The 16,314-nt window shown below is 41.6% G+C and overlaps 2 protein-coding genes across 2 annotated transcripts in view; one reads left to right on the top strand and one right to left on the bottom strand.

Annotated features, from left to right (window-relative positions):
- Nucleotides 1-10,102, bottom strand: part of ERP44 (endoplasmic reticulum protein 44) — a 47,675-nt gene extending 37,573 nt beyond the window's left edge. The window contains exon 1 of the mRNA XM_036401612.2: nucleotides 9,911-10,102. Within this exon, the coding sequence (XP_036257505.1) occupies nucleotides 9,911-9,967 (57 nt within the window). The 5' untranslated portion in view covers nucleotides 9,968-10,102. The remainder of the gene's footprint in view (nucleotides 1-9,910) is intronic.
- Nucleotides 10,103-10,208: 106 nt separating this feature from the next.
- Nucleotides 10,209-16,314, top strand: part of INVS (inversin) — an 83,745-nt gene continuing 77,639 nt past the window's right edge. Inside the window, exons 1-2 of the mRNA XM_036401571.1 lie at nucleotides 10,209-10,278; nucleotides 13,353-13,522. Coding sequence (XP_036257464.1) covers nucleotides 13,417-13,522 — 106 coding nt within the window. The 5' untranslated portion in view covers nucleotides 10,209-10,278; nucleotides 13,353-13,416. The remainder of the gene's footprint in view (nucleotides 10,279-13,352; nucleotides 13,523-16,314) is intronic.

The raw sequence follows: 16,314 nt of genomic DNA, 5'->3' as shown, positions 1-16,314 counted from the left end.
ATCAAAAGACAGGTATAATAATTTGTGATGCAGCCACTTGTAGTGTATGAAGTGTTTGCCCACACATTAAAACCACTGAGATTCAGTCCAGTGTTGCTCCTCCCTCTTTTTCTGAGAAATCAAAATGAGGAACACCTCAGAATGTCAAAATTACAAGCTTTCTAAAACACAGTGGCATTTTGATGATATCTGTTTATCATTCCCTTAACATCAGAACTCTGAACTTTAGAATAAATCCACTTAAAACATAATCTGAACTTACATTACTTTGGTTATTTTATTTCTTCATTCCAGGCATAATTGTGATGCACACTCCACAAACTTCCACTCTATACAAGGAAACTGCCAATCATAGCGTATTAAAGCTCTTGGGACATCCATTAGCTTGTCTCTAGCAAACAATTTTTAGGCTAGCATTTGCTACCTTAAAATGACATATGAGTAGATAATGGAAAAGATCTTTCCAAATAGGTGGTGATTCTGTGTAATAGAAATACTACTCCACAGCTGCATTCTAATTGACAAGCTGGCATGGGAAAAATCTCCCAATTCAAATGAGGAGGTTAAAAAAAAAAAAAAGGAGATATCTTTTTACAAATAAATCCATTGGCTTATCTTCTAGGGAAAAGCACTGATTAAAGTAATGCTACCTGAACCTGAAGAGAAAAATTCACCTTTGGGACCAGAGCTGCATGCACCTTGAAGAATGAGAGGCTAATTTCAGACTGTATAAGACCTATTTTCTTTCTGTCCTAAACAGCTGCTAAGGTCCTGCACATATGCAGTCAATTTATCCTGGATAACTCTGGACAGCAGAAGAATAAATAATGCAGATGGCCGGACACATACCACAGATATTTTGAAATGCACAAAAGGGAATCATACAGAGATTGCTCTACTTCTCTTCAAGGAATATTAGACCTGCCAGCTTCAAGCTGACTCCCACAAAAACATCCAAGCAAGTATTCCAGACTGGTCCTAAAAATAGTATGAACACACTAACATGGTGCAGTGCTTGAACTGGGAGCAAGTTTCAGACACCCTGGCTCTGCACTCAACCAGCTTCATGTAGCAATCTTACTGCTCTCAACAGGGAAGCCTACTGCAACCAAAACTGCCACCAAAACTCTCAGCGAGGTATCACAGCTATTTAATGGCTTATTTAAAAATATTTATTATCTACATAACACCAATTATATGTAGACATTTGCATTGGTTTAGCAAATTCTGCTGGCCTCTAAAAAGGCCTCTCCCCCTTCAATTATACCTTTTTAACCAAAGCAGATTTAAATGCCATGCGAAGGTAATTCCTGAGAGGCCAGAACACTCGGAACACTCAAACACTCGCTGAGCTCCCTTCACTAATTAACGGATCATTAGAAGGAAAGAACCCCTAACTGTTCAGCCCCTGCACCACATATTGTCTTAATTACCTTTGTGAAGCAACCAATTTGTCTTTTAGTTATTGTGTCCAAAATCCCAATTGAATTGACTCAACAGGGAGAAGGAAAAAAATAAGGAAAAAAGTTGTTTCATACACACGTTTATGAAAATTCATACTTTGTATGACTGGCAAAGAATCTAGGAACTAAGTGTTTCTAGCAAGAGTTAAGAAAGGAGATTTCAGTAAATTACGAGAGTCAGAAGTGATAGACTGACTAAAGGAACAAAAAGCTTTTCTTGGGATTACAAATATGGATACATCACTGAAAAGCTTTCCCTTTGTGCAGCTTTTGAGAAAGTTAATTATATCATCACTTCATAATCACGACAGCTATGGGAAACAGCAAAACACTATCACAGCTGTTGTTTGCTTTTTCCAGACCATTGGAACAGGCACCTATTCCTTGCCTTTCAAAATACTTCCTTGCAGAGTTCCTAATGAACAAGTTCTCTCTGTGTTTATGCCCAATTGCCACACGAATCCAGTTGGAGACAAAATATAAGCTTTACTGCCAGTTATTTTACAACAGAGATTAGACTGCTCTTCTTCTCTCATTTTCACAAATTTATGAAAATAAAACCCAAAAAACCCTTGCAGACATTCATACTTTTTTTGGATGCACCTCAATGAAATACACAAGAAACAGGCAAGAATCACTGATGCCAAACAAGACAGAAGACAGGCTGGCTGCAAAAAAACATGCCAAGGAACCAGGTCATTTACTATCCTCCATTTCTAGAGTTCTATGTTCTGCTCAGGTTCCTGTTTCCTGAACATCATTTAGGATACAAAGTTTCAGTCATTAAAGAAATCTAAGCCACAGAGCAATGTAGCAAACCACATACCTGAAATGTCTCTTCATAACCTTCATTTTGGTCCCAAAGTGAAGCAGCTGGGAGACTCCAACACATAAAATGTGAAAAATTACATCTTTCAGGAAACAAGATTTTGGACCTCCTGTGTTTCACTTCATTGCCACTGCTAATGCAACTTTTACATATATGACTGAGGCTCACACTAAATCCCATCTATAATCTACTACGATATTTATTTTTTACCTAAAAATATGTACCTCACAGGACAATTGAATAAAGTGACAAGACTTGAAGGGACTCGAGTCTTAATTCAGTTCACTCATAAACCGCGGCTCGGAAAGCCAAAAGGACCCACAAGAGCCTGCTGACCTTCAAGGAGAACCTCTTCAGAGCTCAAAACCAATCCACTCCACTGGGCAGAAAGCTGGCATGGCAGAAGACTTGCACGGATTAACAAAGAATTTCTGGATGAGTTAAAAAAAAAAAAAAAAAAGAGGGAGCAGACAGAAGGTAGAGGTAAGAAAAATACTTGGTAGGAAAAGAGAAACACTGCTTGAGCTGGCAGCAGCCCAAGCTCAGCTGGAGTTGAGAGAGGGATGTCAAGGTAAGCTGGCAACAAAAGGAAGAGAGGAAGAGAGGAAGAAAATTGTAGGCTGCTGCTCAGCTAGCAGGAGACATAGAGAGAAAATACACAGAAAAGGCTTAGACACTCAATGTTGTCTTTGGCTGATTTTATACTGATGAGGTCTGAGCCCATAACAGAGTTCCAGGGAAAGAAGCATTACTCACATGAGTAGAAGACCAAGTTAGAAAGCTCTTCTGCAACTGGGACGTATACAGAGACACAGACCCAGAACAAATGTTTTTTTCTCTGGGTCACCAGGAGAATCATGGAAACAAACTTTCTTTCCAGAAGCCACATCCATCCAGCATGTATTTGGAATAAGTAAATCAATCTGTTTTCTGTGGCAAGACATTTAGCTCTGTAAACAAGGAAAGAGTACTGGATGTTGTTTGCCTTGACTTTAGGAAGCTTCTAACATAGCACCTCAAAGGATCCTTAGACCTAAATTGTTGATGCATGCACTGAATAAGTGAACTATGAAGTGAGTGACACAGCAGCTGAACTGCTGAACTCAAAAGGCTGTAACTCGGATACCATGTCCGAGTGGCCTCTAAGGAAGTTTCTCCAGAGCAACACTGGGTTTGAGATTTGTGTGTAGGAATGACCAGAAAGATGAAACAGAGTGCCTCCTCAGCAATTCCCCAAGGACACAGGAACTAGGTGAAGTGCTTTATAAGCTCAAGGGAATATTTGCTATTCAGAGATACCTCAAATGGTTGGAGAAGTGGCCTGACAGAAACCTTGCAAAGTTCCACAAAGGCAAAGTCCTCTGTCTCTGTTGGAGACACATAGTTCACTGTTGGAATAACAGGCTGGGAGCCAACCAGATGGAAAACAGCTTTGCAGAAAAGGTCTTGGGGAGCAAGTTGAACAAGAGTCAGAAGCATGACCTTGCAGCAGAGACAACCACACACTGGTCTGTGCTAGCAAAAGTGTAGCCAGAAGACCACAGGAAGTGATTCTTTCCTTTCATCTGGCACTTGTGTGAGCACATCTGGAGGACTCTGTCCAGCTTTGGGACCACCTGTACAAGACATTAACATATGGAAATGAAGCCCAGCAGATGGCTGTGAAGGTGAGTAGTGACAGGAGACCAGGGTATACAAGGAGAGCTGAGACAGCTGCATTTGTTCACCCTTAAGGAAAAGTTATTACTCTTGGTACCAGTGACCTAATCAGAGGTTATAGAGAAGGCAGAGCCAGACTCTTCCCAAAGATGCAGTGATAGGACAACAGACAATATATACAATCCACACCTTCAGACAGACTTTTCAAAGAAAACTTGCAACAAAGTTTTGATTCAACACCAAATCAGGTGACCAGAGAAGCTGCAGAACCTCCATCCTTGGAGTTCTATAAGACAATTGGAAAAAAACCTGAGCAATCCCATCCAAGTTAGACTTGCACTGAGCAGGGAGTAATACCAGATGACTTTAGGAAGTCCTTTAAAATTTAAATGATCAAACTTCTAGTGGCAATCAAAAAAAATCAGAACTCTACAACTTGATCCTATCAGGTAAACACAGTGAGACTCTTAATACTCCTCTCCATCAAAGCTTTCTTGCTAAAGCCAGGCATAGATCAAGAAACAAGGGAGGGAAGAAACCTAGAACATTTACCATAACAACAACAGATGAAAAGGAGATTTACTGTGTTCAGATGAAAAGGAGATTTACTGTTCAGCAGAAGCCTTGTGCTGCATATATGATTAGCAGTTATTTGCTGAAAGTATGCCCAGAGCACCTGCCTTTAGGTAACCATGTGCATCCTCAATGCTTTCGCCATTCCAACCACTATATGGTTTAAGGCACAGAGCACTGCACTTTGCATTTTGCTTAGTGCCACTGTAGAGAACATTTTATGTCCTATCAGCACCCATGGAGCAGATCTTGTGGATCACTTCCACTAAAGGTCTATGTGCATGCATGTGAAGGAGCTTCCAGGTTTTGGTTCACTCACTTCCTTCACTAGAGGAAGCTCCAAGTCACATGTGCTTTTCTGGAAGACACAGTACTGAACTTTGCACGTGTTTTAATGGCATGAATGGCTCTTAGCTATAAAGGGTGTACTACCAGGGTACTCAGTTTCTCAGTAGTAGCATATATAAAAATAGGAAAAATTATAGAATTCTCTCCCAATATGCCTTGTTGCTTTTTGCATGGCACTTTTACCAAAGTGTGGAAACAGTGCTACAGCTGGTTTGGAAAAACAGAGTATCCTCAAGTAGTGGTGAAAAAAACATTCTGAGATAGTGTTATAGTATAGCAATAACTTTGCAGGATAACTCTTAACAATGTAAAAAGAAATACCAGAGAGAGTGAATTCGAAAATAAAATTAAAGCTATTCAAACTTCTAAAATCTTATGTATGAACTTTTTTTAACTAGACAATATGAGCACTTGACATTACTAAAAGTGTTGGAAAAGAAAATTGCATGTATTTCTACCTATGGTTAGGATGCTCCTGATGAAGGAAGACATGTCAAGGAGAAAAGAAGGGTAAAGGCAGAACACTCAAAAGGAAATTTGATCTCACTTCTTTTCCTTATTCTCTATAACACACTTCTCCTCCTCTACTTCTCCAGGAGCTTTCTCCAGTTTGGAGTTTTGGAAGAATATTCTTTAGGCTCTGATCTCTGCACCCTGTATTGCTTCTGCTTACCTCCCCAAATGTTGCTTTGTTTCCTCCTCTAAACCACTAGAGAACTCACTCTCAAATGGGGTGGGGGGGAATAATGAACAAGTTGCTACTAATGCATCCAAATCCACTTAAAGCATTATTAAAGCACTTGTTTTTGAATTATCTCTAGACTCTCCTGAAGAGGTTTTGAAGAAGGTCTGGTATAAAATTTACAGCATATTTGTACACTTGCCCTATGCATTAGACAATTCCCTCCCCTTAAGCAAACAAAATATCTGGAAGCTATACAAGTAAGCTTATAAAAGAGTCTGCAAGGTGAAAAATTGGTTCTCCTGAAAGCAGCATAGAATCCTAAAGTCTTTCAAATGAAGTAGGCTTGATTAAACCATATAGAATGTGGTAATTCTGCTTTCTTGAGAAAGCAATGTAAGGGCCAGTCTCTTGCTTAGGAAAGCTGTCCCACCAAGAAAACACAAAAAAACCCAACCAAACAAAAAACACAGCACATTATGGAAGTAAAGATATCACAGAAAAAAGCAAGGAGGGTGTCATCACAGCCACCAGCAACAGAATCTCTGAGATCTTAGTGTCAATAACCCATTTAGACATTTTCCAGCATTGTTAGAGTCTTCTGTTCCAAGAAACAGTTCAGTTTCTTCTCTCTTCCCTCCTGAGCACTCCAAACAGTAAACTTGCCTAGCATAGCACTAAGAATACAAGCTGTCTTCACAGGAATTCAAGACTCCCCTGCTTCCTCTCTCCAAAGAGGAATGTTCCTCAGTTACCTGCTATTTCATTTAGAAATCATGGCAGATAACGGACAACTCAGAAGTCCAGTGCTACCCTTGGAAGGAACCTATTTCATTGTATAAGGCTCAGCGGCCTAAATTTTGCCTGTAATTACAATTTCTGACTCATGCTCCTATTCAGAATATGGTATTTTGAGCAGCAGTCTCAATTACAAATTTAGTTTTCTAATACAAATGCAGGGAGAGGCAAATACACAGATATATGGTCTAGGCATAAAATGTACAGAGTTCAACTTCTCCTTGGGCAACTTACTACATATTTAACACTAAGTTAAAAGACAATTTTTATTTCATTTTACTTTCATTATTTGGGTACCTGGTGTCATGTTATCACGACATGAAAGGCAGTGGCAGTAAAACAAGAAACAAAAATATTACCCCACAGTATTTTTTCCAGTTAGGAACTTCCCTCTTCATTTCCCTCACTATCCGTTGGTGGTTTCCTCCAGTCACAGCTTTTGCTCAGGGGCACTGTGCCTGAGCCTCCCAGGGAAGCACTGAGCAATACAAGCCTCTCAAACACATGCAGAAGAAGCATGTGCAATAGTGTCTTGTTCTAGAATTTTCTTTAAAGGCAAAGTATATCTGACTGCGACTACAGGCAAACATACAGAATGATGGAGCAAAGCCAAAGAGCCACACCTTGCCTTAGAGGAGAATGTCATGAGCCACTCTCCCATCAGCATTTATTCCACTGTCTTGGATTCATCTGAAAGATGTGTCCTGCCCAGTATTAAGAAACATACCAACAAGGCAGAAACATCTCACTCTCCAAGGGCCCCATGACATTTCTGTGCATCTCTTATTCTGGTCTTACAAACAAGCAGCTGTACAAGACCCTCTGTAGTCTGTGCTGTGCACTGCTCACCCCTCCTCTCAGCTCTTGAGGCAGGGGTCGTGCCAGCCTGCACCTCTCCTGTCCTTGCTCCAGTTTCCTTTCAACTCCCAGCAGCCCAGTACAATGCTGAGAAGTTGGAAGGGCAGAGTTGTGCTGGGACTGCAGGTATCCCTTTGCACTGCAATCTCCCTCGTGTCAACCCAAACTTCAGTGACACCAGGGAAGAAGAATATTAGCACAGAAGAAGAATATGAGACACAAAGCCCTCTACAACTGTAGTGATCTGTCAAACTTTAGACAAGAGAATTTATTTTGATTTGACATTGTATCTTTTCTTCTTTTTTGCAGCATATTAAATTCCCATCTGGAAAAGAAATTTGCTTATCATAAAGTCCAGAAAAGAATTCCCGATAACTTCATTGCTACTACTAAGCAAGACCAGCTTAGCAAGCTGTTTTCACAGCTACATATCAGTGTGTATTCTGTCTTACGAACCCCTGATGTAACACTAACAAATTCACTTATCCACAAAATATGCCACGCTCCAAGAGCCTCTGTCAGGCGGCACACCCCTTAGATATGGAGCAGAAGGCCAAGTTGCACTGCTGGTCTTAAGTATTCCAGGCAGTTGGTAACAAGAAAAACAAAGTTACCGGAACTTTAAAGCTTATCTGATACATGTCAGGAACATCAGGGACACTGAGTATCCCAAGAAAACAAACAACACGCAAAGTTTTTTCAAAGGAGGCTGCAGCCAGGTGGGGGGCGGCCTCTTTGAACAACGCAAAGTTTTTTCAGCCCTTTTAAAAGAGCATCCCTTCACTCTCCCAGACTGCTTGGAACAACCTTTCCAAAACCTTTAACAAACCTACTAAAAGGAATGATTCACTGGCTTGATTCATGTAACTAGGCATCTTACAACACAGGACCATGGCTGATAAAATGACACTGAATCATTACACAGATAACATTGCATTTAATTGTATTTTTTTAAAAAAACAAACCTATGAACTGTATTCTTCCTAAAGTTTTATGTATTCTATTATTTTAAACCACATTAGAAATGGGTTTAAATGACCCATACACAAAGAAACAGCAAACAAAATACAGAGAAGTTGCAGATCAATAGTTGCAGCTATTTCCTGCTAGTTTTCTTTTTTGTTGGCAAACATAATTCTTATTGATGCATATTTAACTTGTATTGATCAACTGTGCCATGAAGAAAGAAAAACTCACTGACTTCCCCCCACTTTTTCAAATTTGTGGTTGCCTATTTAATGGACACATTCCATGGTGTCTTTAAACAGTACATGGTCCTTGGTTTTGCTCATTAGTCTGTATGTAAAACAATAGTGAAAACCAATCTAGCACATAAGCAATATTGTTTTAATACACAGATGACCGTAAAGTATGAGGTTCCTAACTTCAGTCTCTCATATAGTGTTTTAGCATGCTATTGCTGTCTATATATAAACATCTCAAGTGTGTTTTTTCAAACCCTACCAATCATATGCGTTTTCTAACCCTGAAATGACAGCAAGTTCATACTATTTTACCCAGAGCTTACTCAGCTAGAAGTGCACATTTCAAGGGGATAATGAATACTTGTACTGCTCATTACAGAAGTGTCCTCCCATTCCTAACCAGTTCATCCATTCATTAGCAGCTATATTACTCTGTACTCCTCCTTGGACCTCTAGACTTCTATCTACTATTACCTCCAATTATTCTTTAATTTTCTGGCCCATTTTATTCTTCCAAATGCTTAAAATAGATCGACTAAAATCCTTAGTATCTTAAGAGAAAAATCCTACTAAAATTTATTCACACAAGTCCCCCTTAGTTCTGCAAATCACTTATGAAAGATCCAGAATCTGACCCAATATATCTGTGGAAAAGTAAGAATGAATCACCACACCAGGCTGGTTCCTCTTTCTTTAAAAAAAAAATGAACTATAGGGCAAGCAAGTTATCTCCACAAAACACACACATCAATGATTGCATTTGTGTACTGGCAAAGCTGGAAGGTGGCTTAGGTCATGCGTGTAATGCCAGCCTAAAAAAAGCCTAAGAAAAAAAAATGCTGTAGTCTGTCAGCTAAAGATCACAGAATCAATGAGGTTGGAAAGGGCCTCTGAGATAATCGAGCTCAACCTATGACCCAACACCACCGTGTCCACTAGACCACGGCACCAAGTGCCACATCCAGTCATTCCTGAACATCTCCAGGGACGGTGACTCCACCACCTCCGCGGGCACTAGCCCACTCTGGTGTCTAATGGCCCTTGCTGTGGAGAGATTCCTCCTCACGTCCCACCTACACCTCCCCTGGCGCAGCTTAGGACCACGTCCTCCCGCCCTGGCAGAGGAGGCCCCCCCCCACCTGGCCCAGTCTCTTTCAGGGGGCTGTAGAGGCGCCCCCGTTACGGCCATTCCCGCCGGCTCCGGCACCCGCGGAGCCGGGGCCAGGCCGCACCGCCCGCCCGAAGACTGCCCCGGGCCCGGGCCCGGCCGCGGCCCCACCCCGTGCGCGCAGCCTATCGGCCTCGGCCACACCGCCGGGCCCCGCCGCCGGGGCCGCTCCCTCCCGGCCTCCCTCCTTCCCGGCCGCCGGCACCTGCTGGGCGGGGGAGGGGAGCGAGAGAGGAGCCCTGAGCGGGGCCCGCCGGCCACCCCAGCGCCGCCCTGCCCGAGCCGGCGCGGGGAAGGGAAGGGCAGCGGGGGACCGGCGGCTTTTACCAGAAGGAGCAGGAGGCAGCCGGGGTCAGGCAGGAGCGGGAAGATGGCGGGTCTCATGGTAGATCGGGCGGCCGGGAGCGGGGAGGGGAGAAGCGCGGCTCCCACTCTCCGCGGCGGCGGCTCCTGCACTTCCCCCCGTCGCCAGGAAACACCCGGGCAAGTTCCACCGCGGGGCCCGCGCTCCGCCGCGCGCTCCCGGGGCACGCCGGGAAGCGTAGTTCCGGGAAGGGGAGGGCACGGAGGAGGAGGAGGAAGGAAAGGAGGGGACGAGAGAGAGAGAGAGGGAGCGGGAGAGGAGGCGTGGAACCCAGAGCGCACCGGGGCTGCCCGCGGGGCGGTGCCGCGATGAGGAGAAGGGCGGGGTGGAGGTGAGTTACGGGGCGCAACTGCAGCGCCGGGCTGGGGAGAAGGGAGGGGAGGAAGGAAGGCGAGAGGGAGGCGGTCTGGGCGAGGCAGGGTTAACCCTTCCCGCCGTGGTGGCGCGGCTGTCCCGTGGCGCCGCACCCTCTTCCGCTCTGGATCGCTCCCTGCCAGCCCCCAGCGGCTGCCCGCGTTTCCTTTGGATCCTGCCTTGTGCCTTCAGCCGGGGCTGGGCACGCGGGTTTGGCGTGGGGAACAGAAGGGGTGCTTAGGAACTGTGCTCCTTGTGGTATTCGAGTCCTCGGAGTTTGGGAGGAAACTTTCTGCTTGGAAGCCTGTGTGTGACGGGGCTGGGCGGGTTGGGAAACTTCAGCTCGGGTGGAGCGTCATCGTTGGTGTTTATCCCTTGGCGCTTCCACAGATTTGCGCTTTCTGTCGCTTCCTCAGTTGTAAATGCTGAAAATGAAGAACACCTGAAATTCAGGGCTCGGCCCTCTTCCACTAAAACTTTGGACCTTGCAGAATGCGTACACGCTCTGAGACCTTGCAGGGCTGTCTCAAAAAGATGATAGAAGGCTGCGCTTTGCGTTTGTCACATTTCCAGTATGCACACGTGTGTAAGGAGGGGGACAGGGTGTAACACCATTTAGAAGAAAATCCTTCACATCAGCCTTTTTCAAGTTAGGGCTCGCTTGGTTTCAAAGAACGCCTGACAGGCTCAGACTTTGTGTGGCCCTGCAAAGATCTTGTGGCCTGTCAGTTTCATGAGCTGCAAACACTCTTGCACACATAAGATATACTTACAAGTCATGTATTTTTTATTGTCTGAAATTGAAACTTGGCTTTTATCAGTTCCGCCATGACTACCTTAAGAACTTGAGCTCTTTGATCTGTAGAATGAACATCTTGTGCACTAACTCACATTTGAAAAATCTTTGATATTTTTTCAAAGCTCAGTCTTCACTTGGAAAGTATCAATAAAATTTGATAGCATGATTGTGCTATCATGTTTAAATTTTAACAACTCATGTTTTGCTGAGTAGAAATGTGGTGTAACTCTTGCTATCTGTGTTATGCAAAGTAGACAAAATATTGTAGTTTGGTATGAAATTTCACACACACCTTGAAGAGGCCTTGGTGTCCATGTGAGTGTCCCTTCATTTTAAGTGACTTGAGAAGGCTAATATTTTTCTACATGTTAGCTTAAAGAAGAAAAGTGAATTATTTACTTGATTCCAGTAATATGATGCATATGACAGATATTGCCAATTATGTAGCATTTTATAAGCAGAACTCTTACTTATTTCTTGGTTTTTTATTGACTACATGTCTCATTTTTTTGTTAATGAGAATCTTTATCAAGCAAGTCTTCCAGACAGCAGTTCATCTGTTTGTCATATACATGAGAAAAATACCTGAGGAATGTTACAAATTTTCCTTTTCTAGTCCCTCTTAATATTTCAGAACTTCTCTGATGCAGAATTAGCCTGTTCAATGGAATCATAAGACTTTACTAAGAATTGCTGTAGAGGTAATGGGTTGCTTCTCTCACCTGTATAATTACTAACACTTTATGCAGAACTGTTGCTTTCATCTGGAAACTATTAACATTTTTTCATTATTAATTCTCTTCTGTATGCAGTTAGTTTTATGGCAAAAATATTGTTGATGTTTCTGGTGCTTCACTGGGTTCTTTGCTATTTGCTGAAATTTGTGCTGCTGCCCCTAGATTTCTTATATTTTAGTTTATTTGTTGAGAGGTAAAATGTGAAGAAAATGGAGGAACTAGATAGTAAGATCCCCTGAGAAAATGCTTGTGAAGATGCTGAGGTCCATCAGTGCTGATCACTTCTTAAGCACCACCTCCTAAGGGCACAGGAGCTAGCAATTCCAAAATGTCAGAGGTCAAGCACACGAGGTAGAAGGCTGGCTTGAGTGACCAGGGATCTTCTTTTGGAGCTAATGGAAAAAAAGGAGGTGTATGCCCAATGGAAGTAAGGTCAGGTCAATTCCATCCGTTGATGGAATCTCTTTGGATTTCAGTAAAGCTTTCAATACTGTCTCTCAGAGTATCCTCCTGGACAAAATGTCCAATACACAACTGGATAAACACGTCATGTAATGGGTGAGAAACTGGCTCATGGGTTGTGCACAAAGGGTTACAGTGAATGGGGTGACATCAGACTGGGGACCTGTCATAGTGGAGCTCTGCAAGGCTCCATCCTCAGCCCTGTGATTTTCAATTTCTTCATTATTGACTTGGTTGTGCAACTGGAAGGGATACTAAACAAGTTTGCAAATGATACATGCAAATGATACAAAATTGGGAGGTCTGTTCAGCCTGGAGAAGAGGAGACTGAGGGGAGACCTCATTGCAGTCACAACTTCCTTGTGAGGAGAGGACAAGGGCAGACACTCATGTCTTCTCTGTGGTCACCAGTGACAGGACCCAGGGGAATGGCTTGGAGTTGTGTCAATGGAGGTTTAGGTTGGGTATTAGGAAAAGGTTCTTCACCCAGAGCATGCTTGGGCACTGGAACAGGCTCCTCATAGAAGTAGTCACAGCACCAGCCTGACAGAGTTCAAAAAGTGTTTAGACAGTGCTCTGGGGCTCATGGGATGACTCTTGGGCATGTTCAGTGCAGGGCCAGGAGCTGGACTTCAGTGGTCCCAGTGTGTCCATTCCAGCTCAGGATTCTGTGATTCTATATGCAGGACTATAATAAGTTGATACTTGGTAACAAACTTTATTGGCTAAAGTTTGAATTAAAGCCTGCATGGCAATACTCTGAAGAACAGTCTCTTTGATTTGCACAGACTTTTACAGACTTTGGCAAAGCTTATGGACTGAAATTTGTGTTTAAGGCAATGAAACTACAATAAATAGGTATATATTTCTTAATGAAGGCTTTTTTTCTGGCGAATTTTGGCTAGAGGTAGATTTAATTCACTGATAAAACCTGTGTTTTTTCTTTTCTGTTTTTAACAGAAATTTATTCTCTTTAGCATTGTTTGAATAATGTTAATGACTCATCGTGAAAATAATTCTGTGTTATTAATGTGGTTTTGGGTTTTTTTCTAGAACTGAATATATACAAAAAATGTTGGTGGCACAGATCTGACCTACAGTAATACCTTGAAAGAGTATGAATATTTCAGCAAACTGCCTCTTCAGTGGTTCCTCGTTAGCATCTGAAGTGCATGCTGCTGCTGTTAATGGAGATAAGAGTACCCTCCAAAAGCTAATAGCAGGTAAATGTTTTCACTGTAGATGCATTTGGATTACTTCAGAACTGAAGCTTTTTGGTTTCAACTTACAGCTCTGATCTTTAAGATACTTTTGATGTCTTGGTTATATGTGCTTCTAGAATAAATGTTGCCCTGAAAATATGACTGATTTTTCTTACTTTTTATTACCTATTGCCTTTGATTGGTACTTCTTTGTGAAGTAAAATAGAAAATTGGTAAGTGATAGAACTCCTTTCAGGGAATTTGAAGTTCTGGAGAAGTGCTTCGTGCCTAAATACTTTAGCTGCAAATTCTTAATTTTTTTAGTTGCTTTTTGGGAAATTGTGTTTTTACAGATAATTCATCATTGTTTCTAAAGTTTTGTTACTATGTAGTATGTGAAAATGAGCCAGCCTCATTTATTACTTTGATTCTGATAGACTGGCAATGTTTCTCAAGAGAAATTAAAGGTAGTGAGAGAGTCTAGTCTGATTGAATCTGAAGTTAAAAAAAAAATCCCATCCATTAAAAAGCTCAGGATTTTGCCTTCCCTTGCCCTCTAGGAATGTATGGCATTCTGGGTTAATAGTTCTTAAAAGCAGTATATATTCTATGTTCCAAAACCAGTCTTGCATATACTTGGAAGGCTGCCATATGATAGGTGAAGACTTGGATTTTTCAGAGCTTCTGATTAAATGCAATTCCAGGTGATACTAAAGAAGCTCTATTTGCTCAGTGTTTTTTGGAAAATCCTATTCCCAGAGCTTAGCAAGGGTTTGAAGGACTGTGAAATAGTAAGAAGCACAGGCTGTATTTATGACACTTACTGTCATTTTTAATGTGTGTGAAGGATTTCATGTTAACAGCATGAAACCAACGATCAAGTTTCTTTATGTATCTTCTGCTGACCTCTGTTGAAGGCAAGGTGAAGACTTGTGTGGATGTATTGTCCAAGCTGCACAGAAAGCAGTAAGGGGCTCTTCTTTACAAGGAGTATGTAATTTTCTCAAAACATAACTAGAACTGATTTGACTCCAACAGGAACATGTTTGAGGGAACTGCCTTTATAGAAGCTGCGCTTGTTGAAACAGTTATTTTTTGTTGGGCCTTCAACTTTATTTTGTCATATGATGGTTCAAACATATACTGTTTGCATTTAATGCTATCTGTTTGCTCTTTTAAAAAACATTTTATAAACAGCAGATGATATGGAGATACTTCTAGAAAACTGTGAGATTCAACTACAAAGTAGCTTTAAATATCCAAGTTTGTAAAAAACCCTTCTGCCTGCATGTGGAGGTGAAAAAAGTGTGGGCTTTCAAATTCTGAAGAAGCAACAAAGAGTCTTTGCTAACTTCAGTATGTTTTTGTTAATCTTAGTGCCAAAAGACATATTTTTGGAAACATGAAGGAAGTATTGTTTCTTTTTGCTGGTACATCTTGTCAAATATACCACAAAACAGCCATTAGAACCAGATAAGGAAAATGCTCTTCTTTCAAATGATGATCATGCAGTAAGAAGATAAAAATGCTGTTTTACTTTTATATGGGAGAGAAAACTGCACAATCCTTGTAGCATTTGCTGTACTAGCAGTTTGGCTTTTCTGCTTTCCCATGTTTTGACAGGATATGACATAGACCTTACTTTTTCCAGAACTGGACCAAAAAGAAAAAAATAAAAAACCAACCCGAAGCTTCACGTATTGCCTAGCAGAAGAAGAATGCATTAAAGTAATATTTTTAGCTGTTTACCAGTCACTGTTTAAAATATAACTTTGATGCCAGAAGCAAATTGAGCAATTGGTGCTTTTCACTGAATTTCATGACTGCACTCAGCAGCAGCAGCTAATTCAGGACAGTACTCCGGTGTTATGTCTGCTGGATTGCTTAAAAACACTTCTCTAATACAGCCAAGCTCTGCGTCTTGGATACGTAGCTAGAGGTGGATGCAGCAATGGACAGTCCTGACTCTCTCCTCCTTTCAGTCCTGGCTCCCTTCCTCCTTTATTCCCTAAATTCATTATTACTTTCCTCTTCATGCTTTCCCTGTTCAGTTATTAACATAGGAGGGGCATAGAGGCTGGCCAAACGGTATCTTGGAGCAGCCCCTCATACCTCTTTGGTGATTTTTCCTTCTGGCATCTGTAGCTTGGTGGAGTGTGCGTGGCTGTATACAAACATAGAAGCTTATTTGCATATAATTAGAGTATGGATGAATTTTAAAGGAACAGATGTTTGAAAAAATAATACAGTGTGTTCTGTATAATGTGTTCCTTTTGACACCCTGTGCCAGAAAGAGGCACAGACAGAATCAAAGGTAGGTAAAAAATTTATTTAGAGAAAGGGGGCTTTGGAACAAAGTATCTCTCTATGTTAACCACTGCTAATGCTTAATCACGGGACTTTCTAAAAAGCTTGTGGGTTAAATGCCATAGAGTACATGCCTGGTGTTAATTGTATAACCAGTGTTCTAACAGAAATGTGCTAATTGTTTGCATTGCATGAGTTGTCATGTGCTGTATCATGTTGTTTTAGAATTGTATGTTCTTGGGCTTTGGGGAATGCTCACAGTATTTTCTTTCCTGTGTTTTACACAACACTGAACTTGTCTTTAATTAACAATTCTTCAGTGTTAAAAACCCATCTGTATGATTTTGATCCTAAAGAAAAAGCAAGCAAAAGTTAATTTTGTATTTGGAGGATCATTTTCCATTTTATGCTTTGGGAAGAGAGAATTGTTTTAATTGTTTAAAAGAACAAAATAATGATAGTCATTATACTGAAGTGTCTGTTTAGTCCAGCTCCTCATTCTAAAA

The sequence above is a fragment of the Molothrus ater genome, chromosome 1 (genome assembly GCF_012460135.2).
Source record: "Molothrus ater isolate BHLD 08-10-18 breed brown headed cowbird chromosome 1, BPBGC_Mater_1.1, whole genome shotgun sequence".
Taxonomy (NCBI): Eukaryota; Metazoa; Chordata; class Aves; order Passeriformes; family Icteridae; genus Molothrus; species Molothrus ater.
Note: the sequence above shows the minus strand (reverse complement) of the source record. Positions and strands in the feature narration are given on the sequence as shown.